Source organism: Bubalus bubalis, chromosome 9 (assembly GCF_019923935.1).
Source record: "Bubalus bubalis isolate 160015118507 breed Murrah chromosome 9, NDDB_SH_1, whole genome shotgun sequence".
Classification (NCBI taxonomy): Eukaryota; Metazoa; Chordata; class Mammalia; order Artiodactyla; family Bovidae; genus Bubalus; species Bubalus bubalis.
Genome location: NC_059165.1, coordinates 96,611,090 through 96,627,251, shown reverse-complemented (window position 1 = coordinate 96,627,251; position 16,162 = coordinate 96,611,090). Strand labels below are relative to the sequence as shown.

General features: G+C 50.6%; 1 protein-coding gene across 3 annotated transcripts in view; it reads right to left on the bottom strand.

The window, feature by feature from the left end:
* The window catches only part of COL5A3 (collagen type V alpha 3 chain), a 44,696-nt gene that overhangs the window by 21,257 nt on the left and 7,277 nt on the right, over positions 1-16,162 (bottom strand). For all 3 annotated transcript variants that reach the window (XM_044948649.2, XM_006044430.4, XM_006044431.4), the window contains exons 7-31: positions 13,843-13,956; positions 13,592-13,738; positions 12,027-12,074; positions 11,913-11,954; positions 11,534-11,596; positions 10,952-11,026; positions 10,767-10,850; positions 10,339-10,395; positions 10,187-10,240; positions 9,563-9,616; positions 8,438-8,491; positions 8,302-8,355; positions 8,055-8,108; positions 7,435-7,479; positions 7,270-7,323; positions 7,042-7,086; positions 6,124-6,177; positions 5,950-5,994; positions 4,754-4,807; positions 4,608-4,652; positions 4,417-4,470; positions 2,661-2,705; positions 2,498-2,551; positions 2,253-2,360; positions 1,778-1,831 (exon numbers count right to left, since the gene is read on the bottom strand). In XM_044948649.2, the coding sequence (XP_044804584.2) occupies positions 1,778-1,831; positions 2,253-2,360; positions 2,498-2,551; positions 2,661-2,705; positions 4,417-4,470; positions 4,608-4,652; positions 4,754-4,807; positions 5,950-5,994; positions 6,124-6,177; positions 7,042-7,086; positions 7,270-7,323; positions 7,435-7,479; positions 8,055-8,108; positions 8,302-8,355; positions 8,438-8,491; positions 9,563-9,616; positions 10,187-10,240; positions 10,339-10,395; positions 10,767-10,850; positions 10,952-11,026; positions 11,534-11,596; positions 11,913-11,954; positions 12,027-12,074; positions 13,592-13,738; positions 13,843-13,956 (1,557 nt within the window). The remainder of the gene's footprint in view (positions 1-1,777; positions 1,832-2,252; positions 2,361-2,497; positions 2,552-2,660; positions 2,706-4,416; positions 4,471-4,607; positions 4,653-4,753; positions 4,808-5,949; positions 5,995-6,123; positions 6,178-7,041; positions 7,087-7,269; positions 7,324-7,434; positions 7,480-8,054; positions 8,109-8,301; positions 8,356-8,437; positions 8,492-9,562; positions 9,617-10,186; positions 10,241-10,338; positions 10,396-10,766; positions 10,851-10,951; positions 11,027-11,533; positions 11,597-11,912; positions 11,955-12,026; positions 12,075-13,591; positions 13,739-13,842; positions 13,957-16,162) is intronic.

Below are 16,162 nucleotides of genomic sequence, written 5' to 3'. Positions count from 1 at the left end.
CTCAGACTTTTGGCCTCCAAAACAAATTTCTATGTTTAAAACATCCAGTCCAAGGCATTTTTATTCTAGCAACCCAAAACTGACTTCAACTTAACTGATACATCAGGCCTCCTGTAATGTGTTCATTGCTTGATGCTCAAGGCACACTGCTCAGCCTTGGCTACGAGCCTTTGAATTTCTTTGAACTCCCAGAAATTCCTGCTCCAACAGGCTGAGTTCTGCTCTGAATTTTGGTGCCTTGAGTTAATTTCCAAACCTGTTTATAGCAGTTACCCTTGCCAATGGACTCATGTGATTTAATGAAAGCTTATGAAAACTGATGAAATGCAGAAATGGAAAAGAAAGATATCTCTAAAATCAAAGTTACATGGAAAAGACAAGAATTCCCTGGCAGTTCAGTGGTTAAGGCTCAGAGCTTTCACTGCCGAGGGCCTGGGTTCAATTCCTGGTCTTGGGATCTAAGATCCTGCAAACAGCAGAGTTCAACCCCCGCCCCCCCCCCCAAAAAAAAAGAGAAAGAGAGAGAGAGAAATGGAAAAAATTAAACATAAAGGAAAGCAATTTTTTAAAAAATCACTGTCAAATTAGACATGGGCAAGATAACTATGGGGCTTCCCAGGTGGCGCTAGTGGTAAAGAACTCATCCGCCAACTCAGGAGTAAGAGAGGCGGGTTCCATCCCCGGGTCTGGGAGATCCCCTGGAGAAGGGCTTGGCAACCCACTCCAGTATTCTTGGCCTGGAGAATCCCACGGACAGAGGAGCCTAGCGGGCCACAGTCCGTGGGGTCGCAAAGAGTCGGACATGACTGAAGCCACTTAGCATGCACGCAGGCAGGGCATCCAGGGTATGCAGGGCCCTGGTTAAAGGGAAGTCTCAGAGGCAGCGCCAGGGGCGGAGTCAAGAACGTGGGGGCGGTTGGGTAAGGGGCGGGTTAGAGGCGGGAAGATCCCCTGCAGGAGGGCGTGGCAACCCACTCCAGTATTCGGCCTGGAGAAGCCCATGGACAGAGACTAGCGGGCCACAGTCCATGGGATTGAAAAGAGTCAGACACAACCGAAGAGACTTAGGACACACAAACGCAAGATAACTGTGCCAGAACAAGGCGCCAAAAGTATGGAACTCGAGGATTCTGTGCTCAGATTTCTTCCAAATGTCTTTGATTTTTCTGCTCCACTTTATGTAAACAAAAACTACAAATCATCAGTGATGTAATACGGGTGTGGCTTAGGCAGAAAGACACGTCTTACCAATAGCCTCATCCATCAACATATTGGCAGCCAAATGTACATTTTTACATAAATACATTCTAAGTTATAATTAATTCGAGATATGTAAGCTGCATGTTTTTTATGATTCTGCTCTTTACTGACTTTTTGTTTGAGCCAACCTCAATCATACCAGTAAGAGGGTCCTACAGATTTATTATCACCAAAATCATCAACATTATTATAATCAAATTGATGAGGTAGCTACTGCTGGTATCTCCATTTTGCAACTGAGAAAAATGGCTCAATAGACTTGTTCAAGTTCATTTAGCAGGTATTAGGGGGTGACTTACTCAAGGTCACTTAGCAGGTGAGGAGTGACTTACCCAAGGCCACTTAGCAGATAAGGTTGGGTATTTGAGCCTAAGTTTGATGCCAAAGCCCACATCTTACATTTTCAGTGCCCCATGAGGTGGCCAGTTCACACCCTCCAGACCACAGCCTAGAACCCCAGATGTTAATCAGTCTCTAAACCCTACCCTTGCCTACCACCTGCCTCCTAGCATCTGACCTTAGGGCCTGGACGTCCTGGATAACCTGGGAGACCTGGCACGCCAAGCTTGCCCTGCAGAGAGATTGTAGGGAAAAAGTCAGAGATTGCAATTTGGGGGTCAGTGGGGGAGGGGCAGGATGGCTGGGGCACGGTGGCAAAGGGAGGAGAGTGGGATCCAGGGAAACATGGGTTCAGCTCCTGGTCCCTGCCTGCTAGGGGCATGTCCTTGGACAGCTCATTCAACCGTTCCAAATCTCAGTTTACTTGTCTGTAGAATGGGGATAAAAATGTCTGTTGCCTATAGTGGTTATGGGATATAAATAAGATAGAGTACATTGCATTGCTCTATCATGCTGAGCTGCAGAAGTGAAGAAGTGGAGAGCCTCCTAAAGTTGGAGATAAAAAGACAGAAGGCTGGGGGCAAAGGGCCAGGGAACACCTTGACTGCAGGAAGCTGGGGACAGACTGGAGGGGGGTGACCAGGTCCACTCACCTTCTCCCCAGCTGAGCCTGGGGGACCCTCCTCGCCAACCAGCCCCTCCTGCCCCTTTAGCCCCTCAGGACCATCCTCTCCCCGAGGACCTGGAGGTCCGGGTTGCCCCTGGAACAGAAAGGAGAAACCCTGATATCAGTCCTTCTTTGTCACCCCTGCCCCCTGTCTTTGCCCCAGTCCACCTCCTCACTGTTTTTCCCAAGTCCCCCAGATTCACCAGATTCCTCCCTTGGAGATCATCTTACCCGATCTCCTTTAAGCCCCGCATCACCCTTGAAGCCTGGGAAACCATCCTCTCCCTGGGTGGAAGACAGTACAGAGATCAGAAGTCAAGGTTTTCATGAAGGGGCAGAGTCAGAGCCCCATTATTAGGGTTCCCCTCTCCCAAGGAATCCGCTTCTTTCTTACCTTCTCTCCTTTCTCCCCCTGGAGGCCCCGGTTGCCAGAGGTACCCTGAAAAGAAAGAAGCTCTCAGTCCCCATGCTGCCCCCACTTAAGAAGGGCCCTGAACTCAGTCCTCTGCCCTGAAACAGCCAGGACAGTCCCAAGAGGATGCAGGACTAGAGGGAGGGGGTGGGGAGCAGCCCCAGAGAAAATTATCTTGTCCCATCATCTGCTAGTATGGTGTACAAGAGGTTGCATTTCCCCCGCCCCTTCTCACTGGCAGCCTCCCAAGATCATCTGTGTGGGGGTGTGAAGGGAAGGCCAAATTTCCAAGTAATTGATTTCCATCTCCTAGGGACACTGTGTCCACAGTTCCTTCTGGCAGGAGGAAAAGGATGAACATTCCAGAACCCAGCTTCATTCTAAAGGCGAAGGAATGTTTCCCATTGTGCTGGATACAGTGCGACTCTGTGCCTGGCAACAAGGAGAGTCTGTGCTTGGCTACAGTGAGACTGCTCAGTGCAAGCCTAGATGCTGCTCACACCAAATTCTTGGCTTGGGCCATAAGAAAAGCTGCACTTGGCTACAGTGTAACTGAGCTCAGTGAGTTAAATGAAATTGTACTTGGATACACTATAACTATGTTTTGACAATAGCATGACTGTTTCCAGCCACAGGGAGACACACTATAATGGAATTCAGTGACTACAATGAAGTTACACTTGGATACAATATAACTATGTGTTTTGACAATATCATGACTGTCTCTAGCCACAGGGCAATTCATTGACCACGATGTAACCGAGTTTGACCACAATTGTTCTCTGACCATGGCTATGGTGTAACTAGACTCAGCCAAAACATAGCCTTCAACTCTATACAGAAAACCATGCCTGACTTTGAATGGAACTCTGAGTTTGGACACCCACAGGACTTCATGGCCAGCTACAACATAACTACACCTCCTTGGTTATAGGGTGAAGCTTGTCTACAATGCAAAAATGTGAGGAGCTGGCTTTTAGACTGTTCTTAGACTAACCAAACTCTGTTCTTAGACTACAGGTAATGGATACCTGTACTTGGCTACAAGGTAACTGGACTTAGCTACCACACAGATTTTAATTACAATGTCCCTACAGCTGGTCAACAGTAAATCTCTATTCAGTACAGATCTCAACTGGTCCTAGCACTTCTAGGCTTGTAGATTGTATGGCTCTTGGCTTGAGTTTTTGTTGCTTTTGTTTGTTTTAATTTATTTATTTTTAATTGAAGGATACATGCTTTACAATGTTGTGTTGGTTTCTGCCATACATCAACATGAATCAGCCATAGGTATACATATGTCCCCTCCCTCTTAAACTTCCCTCTCACCTCCCACCCCATGCCACCCCTCTAAGTTGTCAGAGAGCACTGATTTAAGCTCTCTGCATCGAACAGCACATTCCCACTGGCTATCTATTTGAGCTTTTAAAACAACCCTCTGCTTGATTATAATGTGTTGACCTGGGGATGTGATGTGTGTGCTTAACAGTGAAATGGGTTCAGCCTGTAACGGGTTTAACTATTCTCAACTACAAGGTGGCAACTATGCTGTAATGTTACCCTTTGGCTGTTCAGCTTCAAAGTAGAACACACCCTACTGCATAGGGCCAGTCCCACCGCACCTTGGCTGGCGGGCTGATTCCTCTCTCACACTCTTGTAGAAGTGTCTGATGGAGCCAGCTTCCCGAAGTCAGTGCTGATGAATCAGCCCTAACTGCAGGCCCCAAGCATCACTTACCTTCACACCCCGAGGTCCCGGATAGCCCGGAGGGCCTGCTGACCCTGCTGGACCCTGAGATGGAGATAAGATCAGTGTCAACCTGTTCTTCCCCCTCCGTGTTCCCAGCGCCCTCATCTCTCTTCTCATGAGACTCCTGGCCCTGCCTGCCAACCCCCATCCCCAAATCAGCCCCTCTTCGGGTCACTTACCTGGGCCCCTTTCTCTCCTGTTGGGCCCTCATGACCTGGGTGACCCTGGGAGAAAGACGTTCTGAGTTGTCAAAGACCTGATTTGCCATCCAAACTCCCAAGCCTCCCCCTTCTCCTTCCTCTTTCTCCCAGAATCTAGTTCTCACCGGAGGGCCTTCAGATCCTGGGAGGCCTGGAATTCCTGGGTTTCCAGGGGGACCCTGAAAGAAGATGAAAAGTAGGGAGAGATACAGTGTCTCAGAGCCTGGCATTCCACCAGGAACATCCCTGCTCAGACATGCAGCTACCTCAAGGTTAGAGAAAAAGCAGATCCTACTGGTCAAGCAATCTATTCTCAGCAATTCCAAACTTGCTGTATGACCCTAGACAAGCCGCCTCCCCTCTCTGTGCCTCAGAAAGCCTCTGCTTCTGGGAGAATTCAGGCAAGGGATATAAAAACAGTGTGACAGACATGCTGGGATGGGGGACCCCTTCCTTTAGAAGTCCCCTCAACCCAAAGTTCCACCAAAGAGTGGTGGGTCTACACAGGCATGTGGTGACCCCTCTATGTCCTGCAAATAGTTGATGAGTCCAGAGGGGGGGATCCTGGCCCAGCTAAGCCAGTTAGACTCTCTCCTGAAATTTTGAGGGAAGCGACACATTGTCTCATAGAAACTATGATCAGATGGGTTTGGGTAAAGAAACTGTAAGATCCTAAGGAGCTGGGAACTGAAATAGTGACAGAGCAGTACAAGATTGTGTAGAAACAGGGTTGAAGTAAGAACAGACTCAGATGGTAAAGAATCTACTAGCAACGCGCGAGACATGGGTTTGATCTCTGGGTTGGGAAGGTCCCCTGGAGAAGAGAATGGCAACCCACTCCAGTATTCTTGCCTGGAAAATCTTGTGGACAGAGGCACGTAGTGGGCTACAGTCCATGGGGTCAGAAAGAATCAGACTTGACTGAGCGACTAACATTTTTGCCTTTTCAAGATGTATATAGAAAGAATCCTGTCTTTCAGGGGAGATGGAAACAGACATGCAGAGGAACAAAGATGACACTGCAAGACCCCAGAGAAAAGGATTTCTTGGCCCATGAATCTTGGTAATACTTTCTGGCTTCTGAGAGGTTCCCCCGTGTCTTGATAATATCCCCTTGTACTCTAAACTCGGTGGAGGTCTATTTCTCACCATCAGCCCTTCTCCAACAATGACACTTGGTTACTCTGGGCTTGTTTAGGGACTGCTGCAATTGATCATTATCCATGGCTTACAAAAGGGGCCCAATGGGAAGCTTTTCCTGCAGGCAGAGTTGAAGGAAGAAGACGATGGGGGAGGAGGGAAACATAGAGCTGTCACTCACCTTCTCCCCGGGAGTGCCGATGGGTCCCTGGGGGCCGGGGATTCCCTGGAGATATTTTAAAAGAGAAGAAAAGCATTAGAAAAGGACAGTGAGTGCAGAAGTTGGAGAAGCTAGGAATGGTCTATGACCTTCATGGACCACCCCTCCCCCGCTTATTGGAAAAATAGCTCAAACCTGGGACCCAGGATTTCCCTGCTGTCCTGGGGGGCCTGGTTCTCCTGGAGGACCCTAGGGAGAAAGTGAGGTTTCTGTGAAGCTGGAAAGGTTGTGATGTTGAGGTGTCAGTGAAGTTGAAATGAGGGAAAGGGTCATGGGAGTGGACAAGGATAAGGGTGGTCATAGGGTCAGAGTGTCTGAAAGCATCAGGGGGGCTTCCCTGGTGGCACCGTGGATGGGAATCCACCAACCAGTGCAGGGGGCATGGGTTCAATCCCTGGTCCAGGAGGATTCCACATGCCGCGGGGCAACTGAGTCCATGCACCACAAGTACTAAGCCCGAACTCTAGAGCCCACAAGCTGCCAGCTACTGAAGCCCGTGTGCCTAGAGCCCATGCTTTGCAACAGGAGAAGCCACCGCAATGAGAAGCCCACACACCACAGTGAGGAGTAGCCCCGGGTTGCCACATCTAGAGAAAGCCTGTGCCCAGTAATGAAAACCCAGCCCAAACGAAACTTTAATTCATTCATTAATTTAAAAGAAAGCATCAGGTGAGGCTTCCCTGGTGGCTCAGTGGTAAAGAATCCACCTGCCAATGCAGGAGACACAGGTTGGATCCCTGATTTGGGAAGATCCCACATGGCAAGGAGCAACTAAGCCTGTGCCCCACAACCATAGAGCCTGTGCTCTAGGGCCTGGGAGCCGCAGCTATGGAGTCCCCGTGCCGCAAGTACTGCAGCCCATGGACCTAGAGCCTGTGCGCCTAGAGCCCCTCCGTGCTCTGCAACAAGAGAAGCCACTACAGTGAGAAGTCTGTGCACAGCAACTAGAGAGTAGCCCCCACTTGCAACTAGAAAAAAGCCCGTGCAGCGACAAAGACTGAGTGTAGCCAAAGATAAAGAAAGAAAGCAAGCATCAGGAGTTGGAACACGTACCACATTTCCTTTGGCACCTGGAGCACCATCACTTCCAATCACACCCTGGGGGAGGAGAGGGTGTGAGACCAGGGCAGACACACGTGGCGGAGCCTGCGTCTGAGACACTGAGAGGCACAAGGGGAACGGTGAGTGGGCAGAGAAGCCAAGCAGCAAGGAATGGACATGCAGAGGAGATAATGATGAGGAAAGGACAAACAGGATGTAGAAAGACAGTGACGTTCTCACCGGGCGTCCCAGGGGTCCGGGGGAGCCTCTAGGGCCAATCAGTCCTCGGGGGCCCTGCAAGGAAGTGGGAGCTAATGTTATTCCAGCATCCCTGCTCTGAGGCCCAAGGAGGCCTGCCTCCCTCCTCCGTGTCAGACAAGCAGTCCAGGGGTCCCTCATACTCACCGGCTCCCCCGCCTGGCCAGTGGGCCCCGGAGGTCCCTCTGCTCCCTGTGGGAAAATGGCATCACTTGGAGAGGCAAGGGTATAACCTTCAGAGAATCACCTTCCCTCATCTGGGCAGCCCCTTCCAGGGCATCTCAGAGTCAGAACTTGTGGCAGAATCCAGCCAGCTGGGTGTACATGACTTGAAATTCAGGCCTGTGACCCCAGGTTGGACCTGCAGTCCCGGGCCTCACCTCTGAACTCTAGTTGTTGTTTAGTCTCTAAGTCAAGTCTTACTCTTTTTCAACCCCATGGTCTCCAGGCTCCTCTGTCCATGGGATTTCCCAGGCAAGAATACTGGAATGGGTTGCCATTTCCTCCTCCAGGGGATCTTCCCCACCCAGGGATTGGACCCATGTCTCCTGCATTGGCAGGTGGATTCTTTACCGCTGAGCCATAGGGAAAGCCCAGGAACTCTAGTACTAACCCCCAACTCTCCATCTGTCTTTTTGAGCCCCTGATGGGGCCTCCTGACAATCCAGTGCAGACCTTCACCCCTCCCCCAGTCTCCTGAATGTTCTGTTTCCCTCATTCTGGCTTTCTGGCTTCCAAACCACCCCCTAACTTGCTTCCAAACTTACCTTCCGTCCATCCTCTCCTGGGGGACCAGGTTTCCCCACATAACCAAAGTCACCCTGGAGTGGGGAATACAGAGGGCCATTCAGAGTCAAAAGATGAGGGTAGAGATCAGCCCCCAAGGAAGGGAGATAGGGTGTGAGGGGTGAGCACTCAGACACAGGGATGGAGGCTCTGATATTGGGGGTGGGAAGAGTGTCATGAATACATCGGGAGGGGCTTGGATGTGGGGGAGGGGCCTCACACACTCACCCTTTGGCCCTTCTCACCAGGGAGCCCTGGCAGGCCATCAAAGCCCCGATCACCCTGCACAAAGAGACACCATCTGAGCCTTGAATCCTCTACCCTGACAGTCCCTCCAAGTTCCAGTCCTGGCCACATCACCTACCTTAGGTCCCGTGGCGCCGGGGAGGCCCCGAGCCCCATCTGCTCCAGCGCGGCCCTGTGGGGGGTAGGGGTGACATAGTCAAGACGTCTACTGCCATGTGGGGAGTACCTTCCTCATGCAGTCCCTTGTGCTGGTGGTTTCGCTGTGTACTAATTGAACCTCTCAAGTATATCTCAAACCCATCCATTACTCTTTATCCCTAGTGCCCTTTCTCTAGTCCAAGTTACCAGCATCACAAAAATGAAGAACCCTCATCTTCAGGGAATTCCCTGGCAGTCCAGTGGTTGGGGCTCCATGCTTCCACTGCAAGGGGGCAAGGGTTCCATCTCTGGTTGGAGAACTAAGATCCCACATACCGCATGGCCAAAAAATAAAATAAAATAAAAAGAGGACTTCCTTTTTGGTCCAGTGGTTGAGAATTGATCCCTGGAAGATCCAACATGCCATAGTGCAACTAAGCCTGTGCACCACAACTACGGAGCCTGAGCTCTAGAGCCCATGAGCTACAACTACTGAAGCCCGTGGGCCCTAGAGCCTGTGCTCCACGAGAGAAGCCACCACAATGAGAAGCTTGTGCACCACAACGAGAGGGAGCCCCACTCACTGCAACTAGAGAAAGCCCTTCACAGCAAGGAAGGCCCAGTACAGTCAGAAAAATTAAAAATAAATAAATTTTTTACGAATAAATTTTTTGAAAAGAGGAGTACACTTAAAAAAAAAAGCCCCCCATCTTCAGTCTGCTTTAATCTCCTTGCTGTATGTTCCCCATGGAACATTAATACTATCTGGAATTATCATTTCCCCCAATGTGCCAGTCTTTCCTTTTGCATGTGCTGGTCCTTCGCTTGGAATGCCCTTCCTCTCCTGTTTCCCTGGTTATACCTCAAATCTCAACTCAAGCATCATTCCTCAGCTGGTCCTCCCTGACTCCGTGACCTGGCCAGCTTCCTTTGTCACCCTTGACTGGGAACGGCAATCCATAACCCTCAGTGGACTGCCATTCCCTGTCCTCACTGCTCTTATCCCACCGATGACACCAACAGAACCTGAGAGCACAGAGCCGAGGCTCATGTTGGGTGCTGAGAGCTGGCTAAGGGATGACCTGAAGACCTACGAATCACTCACCATCTTTCCCTCTCGGCCAGGGGGCCCATGAGGTCCCTGAAGCCCTCGGGGACCCTAGAAGAGAAAGAAAAGGAGGCAGAAAAAGAATAACAAAGAGTAAGGACTTAGTTTAAGTCATTCATTCCCTGTTGTGTTCAGTCACTAAGTCGTGTCTGACCCTTTGCGACCCCATAGACTGCAGCATGCCAGGCTTCCTTGTCCTTCACAGAAGTTTGAGTAAACTTCTGAAGTTTACTCAAACTTATGTCCATCAAGTTTGTGATATTATCCAACCATCTCATCCTCTGTTGCCCCTTTCTCCTCCTGCCTTCAATCTTTCCCAGCATCTCGGCATCTTTTCTAATGAGCTGGCTCTTCGAATTAGGTAGCCAAGTTATTGGAGCTTCAGCTTCAGGATCAGTCCTTCTAACAAATATTCAGGGTTGACTTCCTTTAGGATTGACTAGTTTGATGTCCTCGCTGTCCAAGGGACTCTCCAGCACCACAATTTCAAACATCAAAAAGGCAGTAATTGCAAGTGTATCACCAGCCCTTTTGCTATTTTCCCCAACTCGCACTTTATCCTGTGGCCATGGGAGACATCCACCTTCCCATCCACCCTGCCCCTCACCCCACCAATCTCACCTGTGGCCCCATTTCTCCCATCTCTCCTTTCAGACCTGGATACCCAGGGAGACCCTTGGAGGAAGAAAGATAGGGTGATGCACTTAGAGGGAGTTTGAGTTAGAGTCATCTCCACGGATGTGTCCCCTCTTCCATGCAGCCTCCTTACTCACCACGGGACCTGGGCGTCCAGTAAGCCCCACTGGGCCAGGAGGGCCTTTCATAGAGAGCTGAAGAGACAGAGGGGAACAGAGCCTCAGGTCTTCCACACCCCCACAAAATCATCATCAAGAGTTAAATATCCATCTGTTTCCTGACTATTCAGTGTCTCCCATCTTTGTCATTCTCTCAATGTCTTCCCATTACCTCCCGACATGCATGCTCAGTTATATGCTACCTCATAGACAGTAGCCTGCCAGGCTCCTCTGTCCATGGAATTCTCCAGGCAAGAATACCCGAGTGGGTTGCAATTCCCCTCTCCAGGGGATCTTCCCAACCCAGGGATCAAACCTACATCTCCTGAATTGCAGACAGATTCTTTACCGCTGAGCCAATGGGGAAGCCCCACCCTCCAACAGTCCCTGGATTATCCTCCCCTCACCTGAGCTTGTTGCAGAACTGCCTGAGCCTGGGCCTGCTGGAAGGATACTGGGGGTCCTTTGTGAGAGCCTCTTGCAAACTGGAACTAGAGGGCAACTAGTAGTGAGGGTAACTTCTACAAGAGGGCCCCACTTCCTGGGTCAGGACTCCACTCCCCAAGGCCAGACCAGCCTGCCTCCCTCTTACCGGCATCATGATCACAGTGCCTGGGAGACCCCGGATCCCATCCATGCCAGGGATGCCTGGGAGGCCAGCAGGGCCCTGAGAGAGGATGAGAGACACAGAGGGATGGAGATAGAGAGATGGAGCAAAAGATAGGGGAAGGAGGGGACAGAGAGAAACAGAGCGGGAGAGAGGGAGAGAGACAGGTGAAGGCAGAGAGATGGAGAGAGGGGGGCAGGGAGAGAGAAGATACACAAGACAAGACAAACACAGAGAAATGGAGGGAGGGAGGGAGAAAGTGATGAAAAGTGAAAGAGACAGAAAGAGAAAGGAGACAGATGAAAGAGAGATGAGGAGACAGACATAGAGAGAAAGAGACAAAACACACTCAAGGATAGAGACAGAAGGAGAAAAGCAGGGGATAGCCCCGTCCCCAAGATGGAAGAGGAGCCAGATGGCAATTCACAAATGGGGAGAAAGATGAGCAGGAGGGGTCAATGCCAGCCCCAAGGTGATGTCTCCAGCCCCATCCATGCTCCCAGCTTCAGCTCCACAGCTTGAAATCTCCCTCTCCCCAAAGGTTACATGCCAGAGAGACTCTCTTACCGGTAGACCACGGTCTCCAGGGAATCCTGGGGGGCCAGGAGGGCCTGAGGGGCCAACCACCCCCTGTTGCGGACAGAGGGACAGAGGTCATGAGAAGTGCAAAGTCTGAGCCAAGGGGACTTGCAGCCCACCACTGGCCTCAGCCCCGTGTTGACCTTCCTACCCCATCCCTGAGCCACTCCTGGCCCCTCAATGCTATGCTGATCTATATAAACCTCCAACTTTACATCTCAATCCCCTTTTTTATTCATCTTTTGAGCCTCAAATATCTAACAGTCTTTGAATGATCTGGCAATGTTACACTCCTCCCCACCCTGGGAGACCAAACACCCCAACTGGAAGTAAAAGGCAAGAAGAGGGGAATGCAGTCATGACTCACTTGGGGTCCCGGGGCTCCTGGGGGTCCTTCAAACTGCTGTCCCTGGGGGAGAAAGGAGTGTGACTCCCATTCTTGCCCATACCCCTGCAACTCTGCCAGCCCCAGACCCCTTACCTGTTCGACCACAGCTGGTTCTCCTTTTTCTCCTTTCTCCCCAGCACCCTGGAGCAGGGGGTGGAAAGAAAACAGATGTGAGCCTGGAACTCAGACACAGAACTCTCAGCTAACTGACTTCACACTAAACACACACACACACACATACATGCATACACAGAGTCCATTCTCTGAGCTGCTTCTGTTGTTCTTTCTTCAACCAATATGTTTCAAGCAGCTCAGCTTCCAGTTTTGAGCTGGCTGTGCTGCAGCAAGGTGAAGACCATGAACTCTGGGATATGCTGTGAGATCTTAATCCTGGAACTGCCTCTCACTTATTCAACTCCTGGAGACTTATTCAACTCAAGCAGACTCACGTGCAAAGTTCATGGGTCAAAGCCTGCTCTATACATCCCATGGGAGGATGAAGAAGTTAAAACAATGCTTAGCACATCACAAGCACTCAGGGTAAAATGATTAGGATTATTCACCTTCTTCCCTGTCCAACATCAAGGTTAGAACCTAGATGCCTTCCCTATCTGCGGTATTTTTCTAGACAATCTCCTCCAATCCCTGGACTAAAGGTAGCATCTCTCTGCTAATAAGTTCTAAGTCTTTATCTCCAGTCTAGACCACCCCTTGAGCTCCAGAATTTTCTAACCAATCACTTGCACTGACAACTGAACAAGGGTTGCCAATTTGTCACTGTTGTTTAGTCGTTCAGTCAAGTCTGGGACCGCATGGACTGAAGCCCCCGCCAGGCTCCGCTGTCTATGGGATTTTCCAGGCAAGAATATGGGAGAGGGTTGTCATTTCCTTCCCCAGGGGATCTTCCGAACCCAGTGATCGAATCAGCGTCTCCTGCACTGGCAGGCGGGTTCTTGACCACTGAGCCACCAGGCAAGCCCAGTTGCCAATTTAGCACATCCAAAATAAGATCATTGACCCTTTCTACCTGCTCCTCCTTCAGGCTTCCCCATCTTACTCAGTGGTGCCACCATGCATCTCCCCAGTCATCTTAGCATCTTTCTTCACCTTCAGCAGCAAGAGCAAAATGGGGCTTGGTTCAAGTCAGTCCACTCATCTGTATCCGCCCCCTCCGCCCTCCCCCCACCACCACCACTCTCATCCAGGTTACCACTTTCTATTTTGCATGCATGTGTATATTAATCGCTCAGACATGTCCTACTCTTTGCGACCGCGTGGACTGTAGCGGGCCAGGCTCTTCTGTCCACAGGATTCTCCTTTTGCATAGACCGCTAGTTTCCCTGCTGCCCTTCTGGCTCCCCCTACAGTCCATAGGCTGTTCAACACCAGAGAGAGCTTTGAAAACTCCCAAGTCATGTTCCCTCTCCAGAGGGCTTCTCATCATGCCTAGACTAAAAGCCAAATGAATCACCCTACCCACAGAGACATTCATTAGCACAATGCCTGTCACATTAGCACAGTATCTGTAGATAAATATTTGTCAGCTGCACTGGGGTGGTGGGAAGGCATTCTAGGCAAGAGCAAAGAAAGCAAAACAGAGAATGTGGCCATGTGTGGCTCCAGGAAGGAGTCCCTGCACCTAAGCCACCCAGACTCACAGGAAAGATCTGGAATTCAGTATTCCATGACTGTTCTGCTGCCCGGAAGTGGGGGCCCATGGTGGGATCACCTTCTTCTTCATCTTCTCTGTCTAACTCAGTCTCCAGGGTCTCCAGTTCAGTTCCATTGTCAGGGTCCAGGCCCTCCTGAGGACATTGGAACAGACCAAAGTTTGCCCCGAGCTCTTCATTGTCTGCCGCCACCACCACCCCAGGACCTTCCCTTCCAGCCCCGTCCACTTCCCACCAACCTCTAGGATGGTGACGTTGCTACCAAAGGCCACAGTTGTGGTGATGACCAAAGGCGTGGGTGTCGGAGACAGAGCTGGTTCTGGTGTCTCTGTCTTGGGGATGTCAGTGGAGGTCTGGAGGAAGGACAGAGAGAGTACCAGGTCAATCAAGGCGGAAGGGAGGGAACCTCCCTGATGGTCCAGTGGCTAAGATTCTGCGCTCACAATGCAGGGGGCCCAGATTCAATCCCTGGTCAGAGAACTGGATCCCACATGCTGCAGCTAAGAAAGATCCCACGTGCCACAGATAAACACAGTGAAAGTGTTAGTCACTCAATTGTGTCCAACTCTCTGCAACCCCATGGACTGTAGCCTGTTGGGCTCCCCTGTCCATGGGATTCTCCAGGCAAGAATACTGGAGTGGTTTGACATTTCCTTCTCCAGGGGGAACTTCCCAACCCAGGGATCAAACCCGGGTCTCCCACATTCTGGGCATATTCTTTACCATCTGAGCCACCAGGGAAGCCTAAGACAAGGCACAGCTATATAAATAAATAAATAATTTTTAAGGTGAAAAGGGAAGATACTTTAAAAAAAAAAAAAAGGCAAAAGGAAGGTGAAGGAAGAGACAGACCCTGTCTCCCAGAGCACTCAGTCCAGGGAAGGGGACAGAGGAGGATTCTCAAAAACCATCAGAGGTATATAGGGCACCCGTAGGCCTGTGGAGGCGAAGGTGTGCTGGCTGGATGAGGACAGCCAGCAGGGGGAGCCCTCTTGTATGGAGAACAGTCGGGGCTGGCCAGGGCTGGGAGGCACAGCAGGACTGGATCCAAAGCCCAGTGGTCAAGGTCAATGTCCAGCACTCAGGGCCAGACTCCCGGAAGCCTAGCTCAAGTGTCCGCTCCCAAGGCAGAGCTCAGTGGTCAGCCAGCCAGGCTGCAGTCAGAGGGAGAGTTTGAGCTCCTGCTGGCCCAGACAGCTGCAAAGGAACTGGGTCAGGGTGCAAAGCGGGTGGTGGGGGCCCAAGTGAAGGGTTGGTGCTGAGGAAGGGGCTGAGGAAGGGTAGAATAGTCCTGGCATCTCTGTTCTAGGCTGAAGCGCTAACCTCTTTCTCCATGATGCTGAGAACAGATGTAATGCAACCGGTGACCCTCCAAACAAGGATCCCAACAAAGGGCACCTACCAGGGACACCTACACAGTGGCCCTGCCAACTGATGACCACCACCAATGGCCCCCAATTATTCCTACAGTCATGAACCATTGCATGCATGCATGCTAAGTCACTTCAGTCGTATCCGACTCTTTCTGACCCCATGGACTATAGCCTGCCAGGTTCCCCTGTCCATGGGATCCTCCAAGCAAGAATACTGGAACGGGTTGCCATTTCTTCCTCCAGGGGATCTTCCCAACCCAGGGATCAAATCTGCGTCTCCTGCATTGGTAGGTGGGTTCTTTACCACTAGCTCCACCTGGGAAGCCCAATTTAGTGACCCTCCAATTAATAACCTGTGATCAGTGACCCCCATTAAGAATCCTAACCAATGACTAACCAAAACACCTCCTAATAATCTGTATCCTTGATCTTCCACCAGGTATTCCTATAACCAGTCACCCACCACTGGCCCCCCAATTAACAACTTCCATCAATGACCCCAACCAGTTACTCTTTCAGTCAGTGACCTCCCCAACCAATGACCCCCACAAGAAGTACTAACTAGTGACCCCCTAACCAATGAATCCTCTTAACCAGTGATCTTCCAACAACGAATACCCACAAGTGAACTCAGCTAGTGCTCTCCAACCAATGACCCCCCCCAGACAGTAATTTCATTAACCAATGACCCATCCATGACTTACCAACGAATTACCCATCAGGGACTCCCAAATTAACTATGTCATCCATGATCCCCCCAAAATCACTCCCCAAATAGTGATTCCAACTGGTGACCCCACTAGTGCTTTCTCATCAATGGTCCCCCACTGGCAACTTCCCCAATTAGTGATCCTCAACAATGACACTCCCCCGTCATGAGCCCTAAACTCGTGACACCAGTAAGAGCAACAGTGGCCTCCATCAATGCCTTCCAAGAGTGCCCTCCAATTAGAAACCCCCAACATCAACCTTAATAAATATCTCCTTACAGTAACCCATCTCAACCAGTAATCTCCATTGGGGAGTCCAAATAGTGTGCCCCTAATTGCTGTTGTTGCGGTTCAGTACCAAGTCACATCCAACTCTTTGAAACCCCATGGATGTTATTAGACCAGGCAACTCCATCCTCCATTATCTCCTGGAGTTTGCGCAAATTCACATCCATTGAGTCAGTGATGCTATCTAA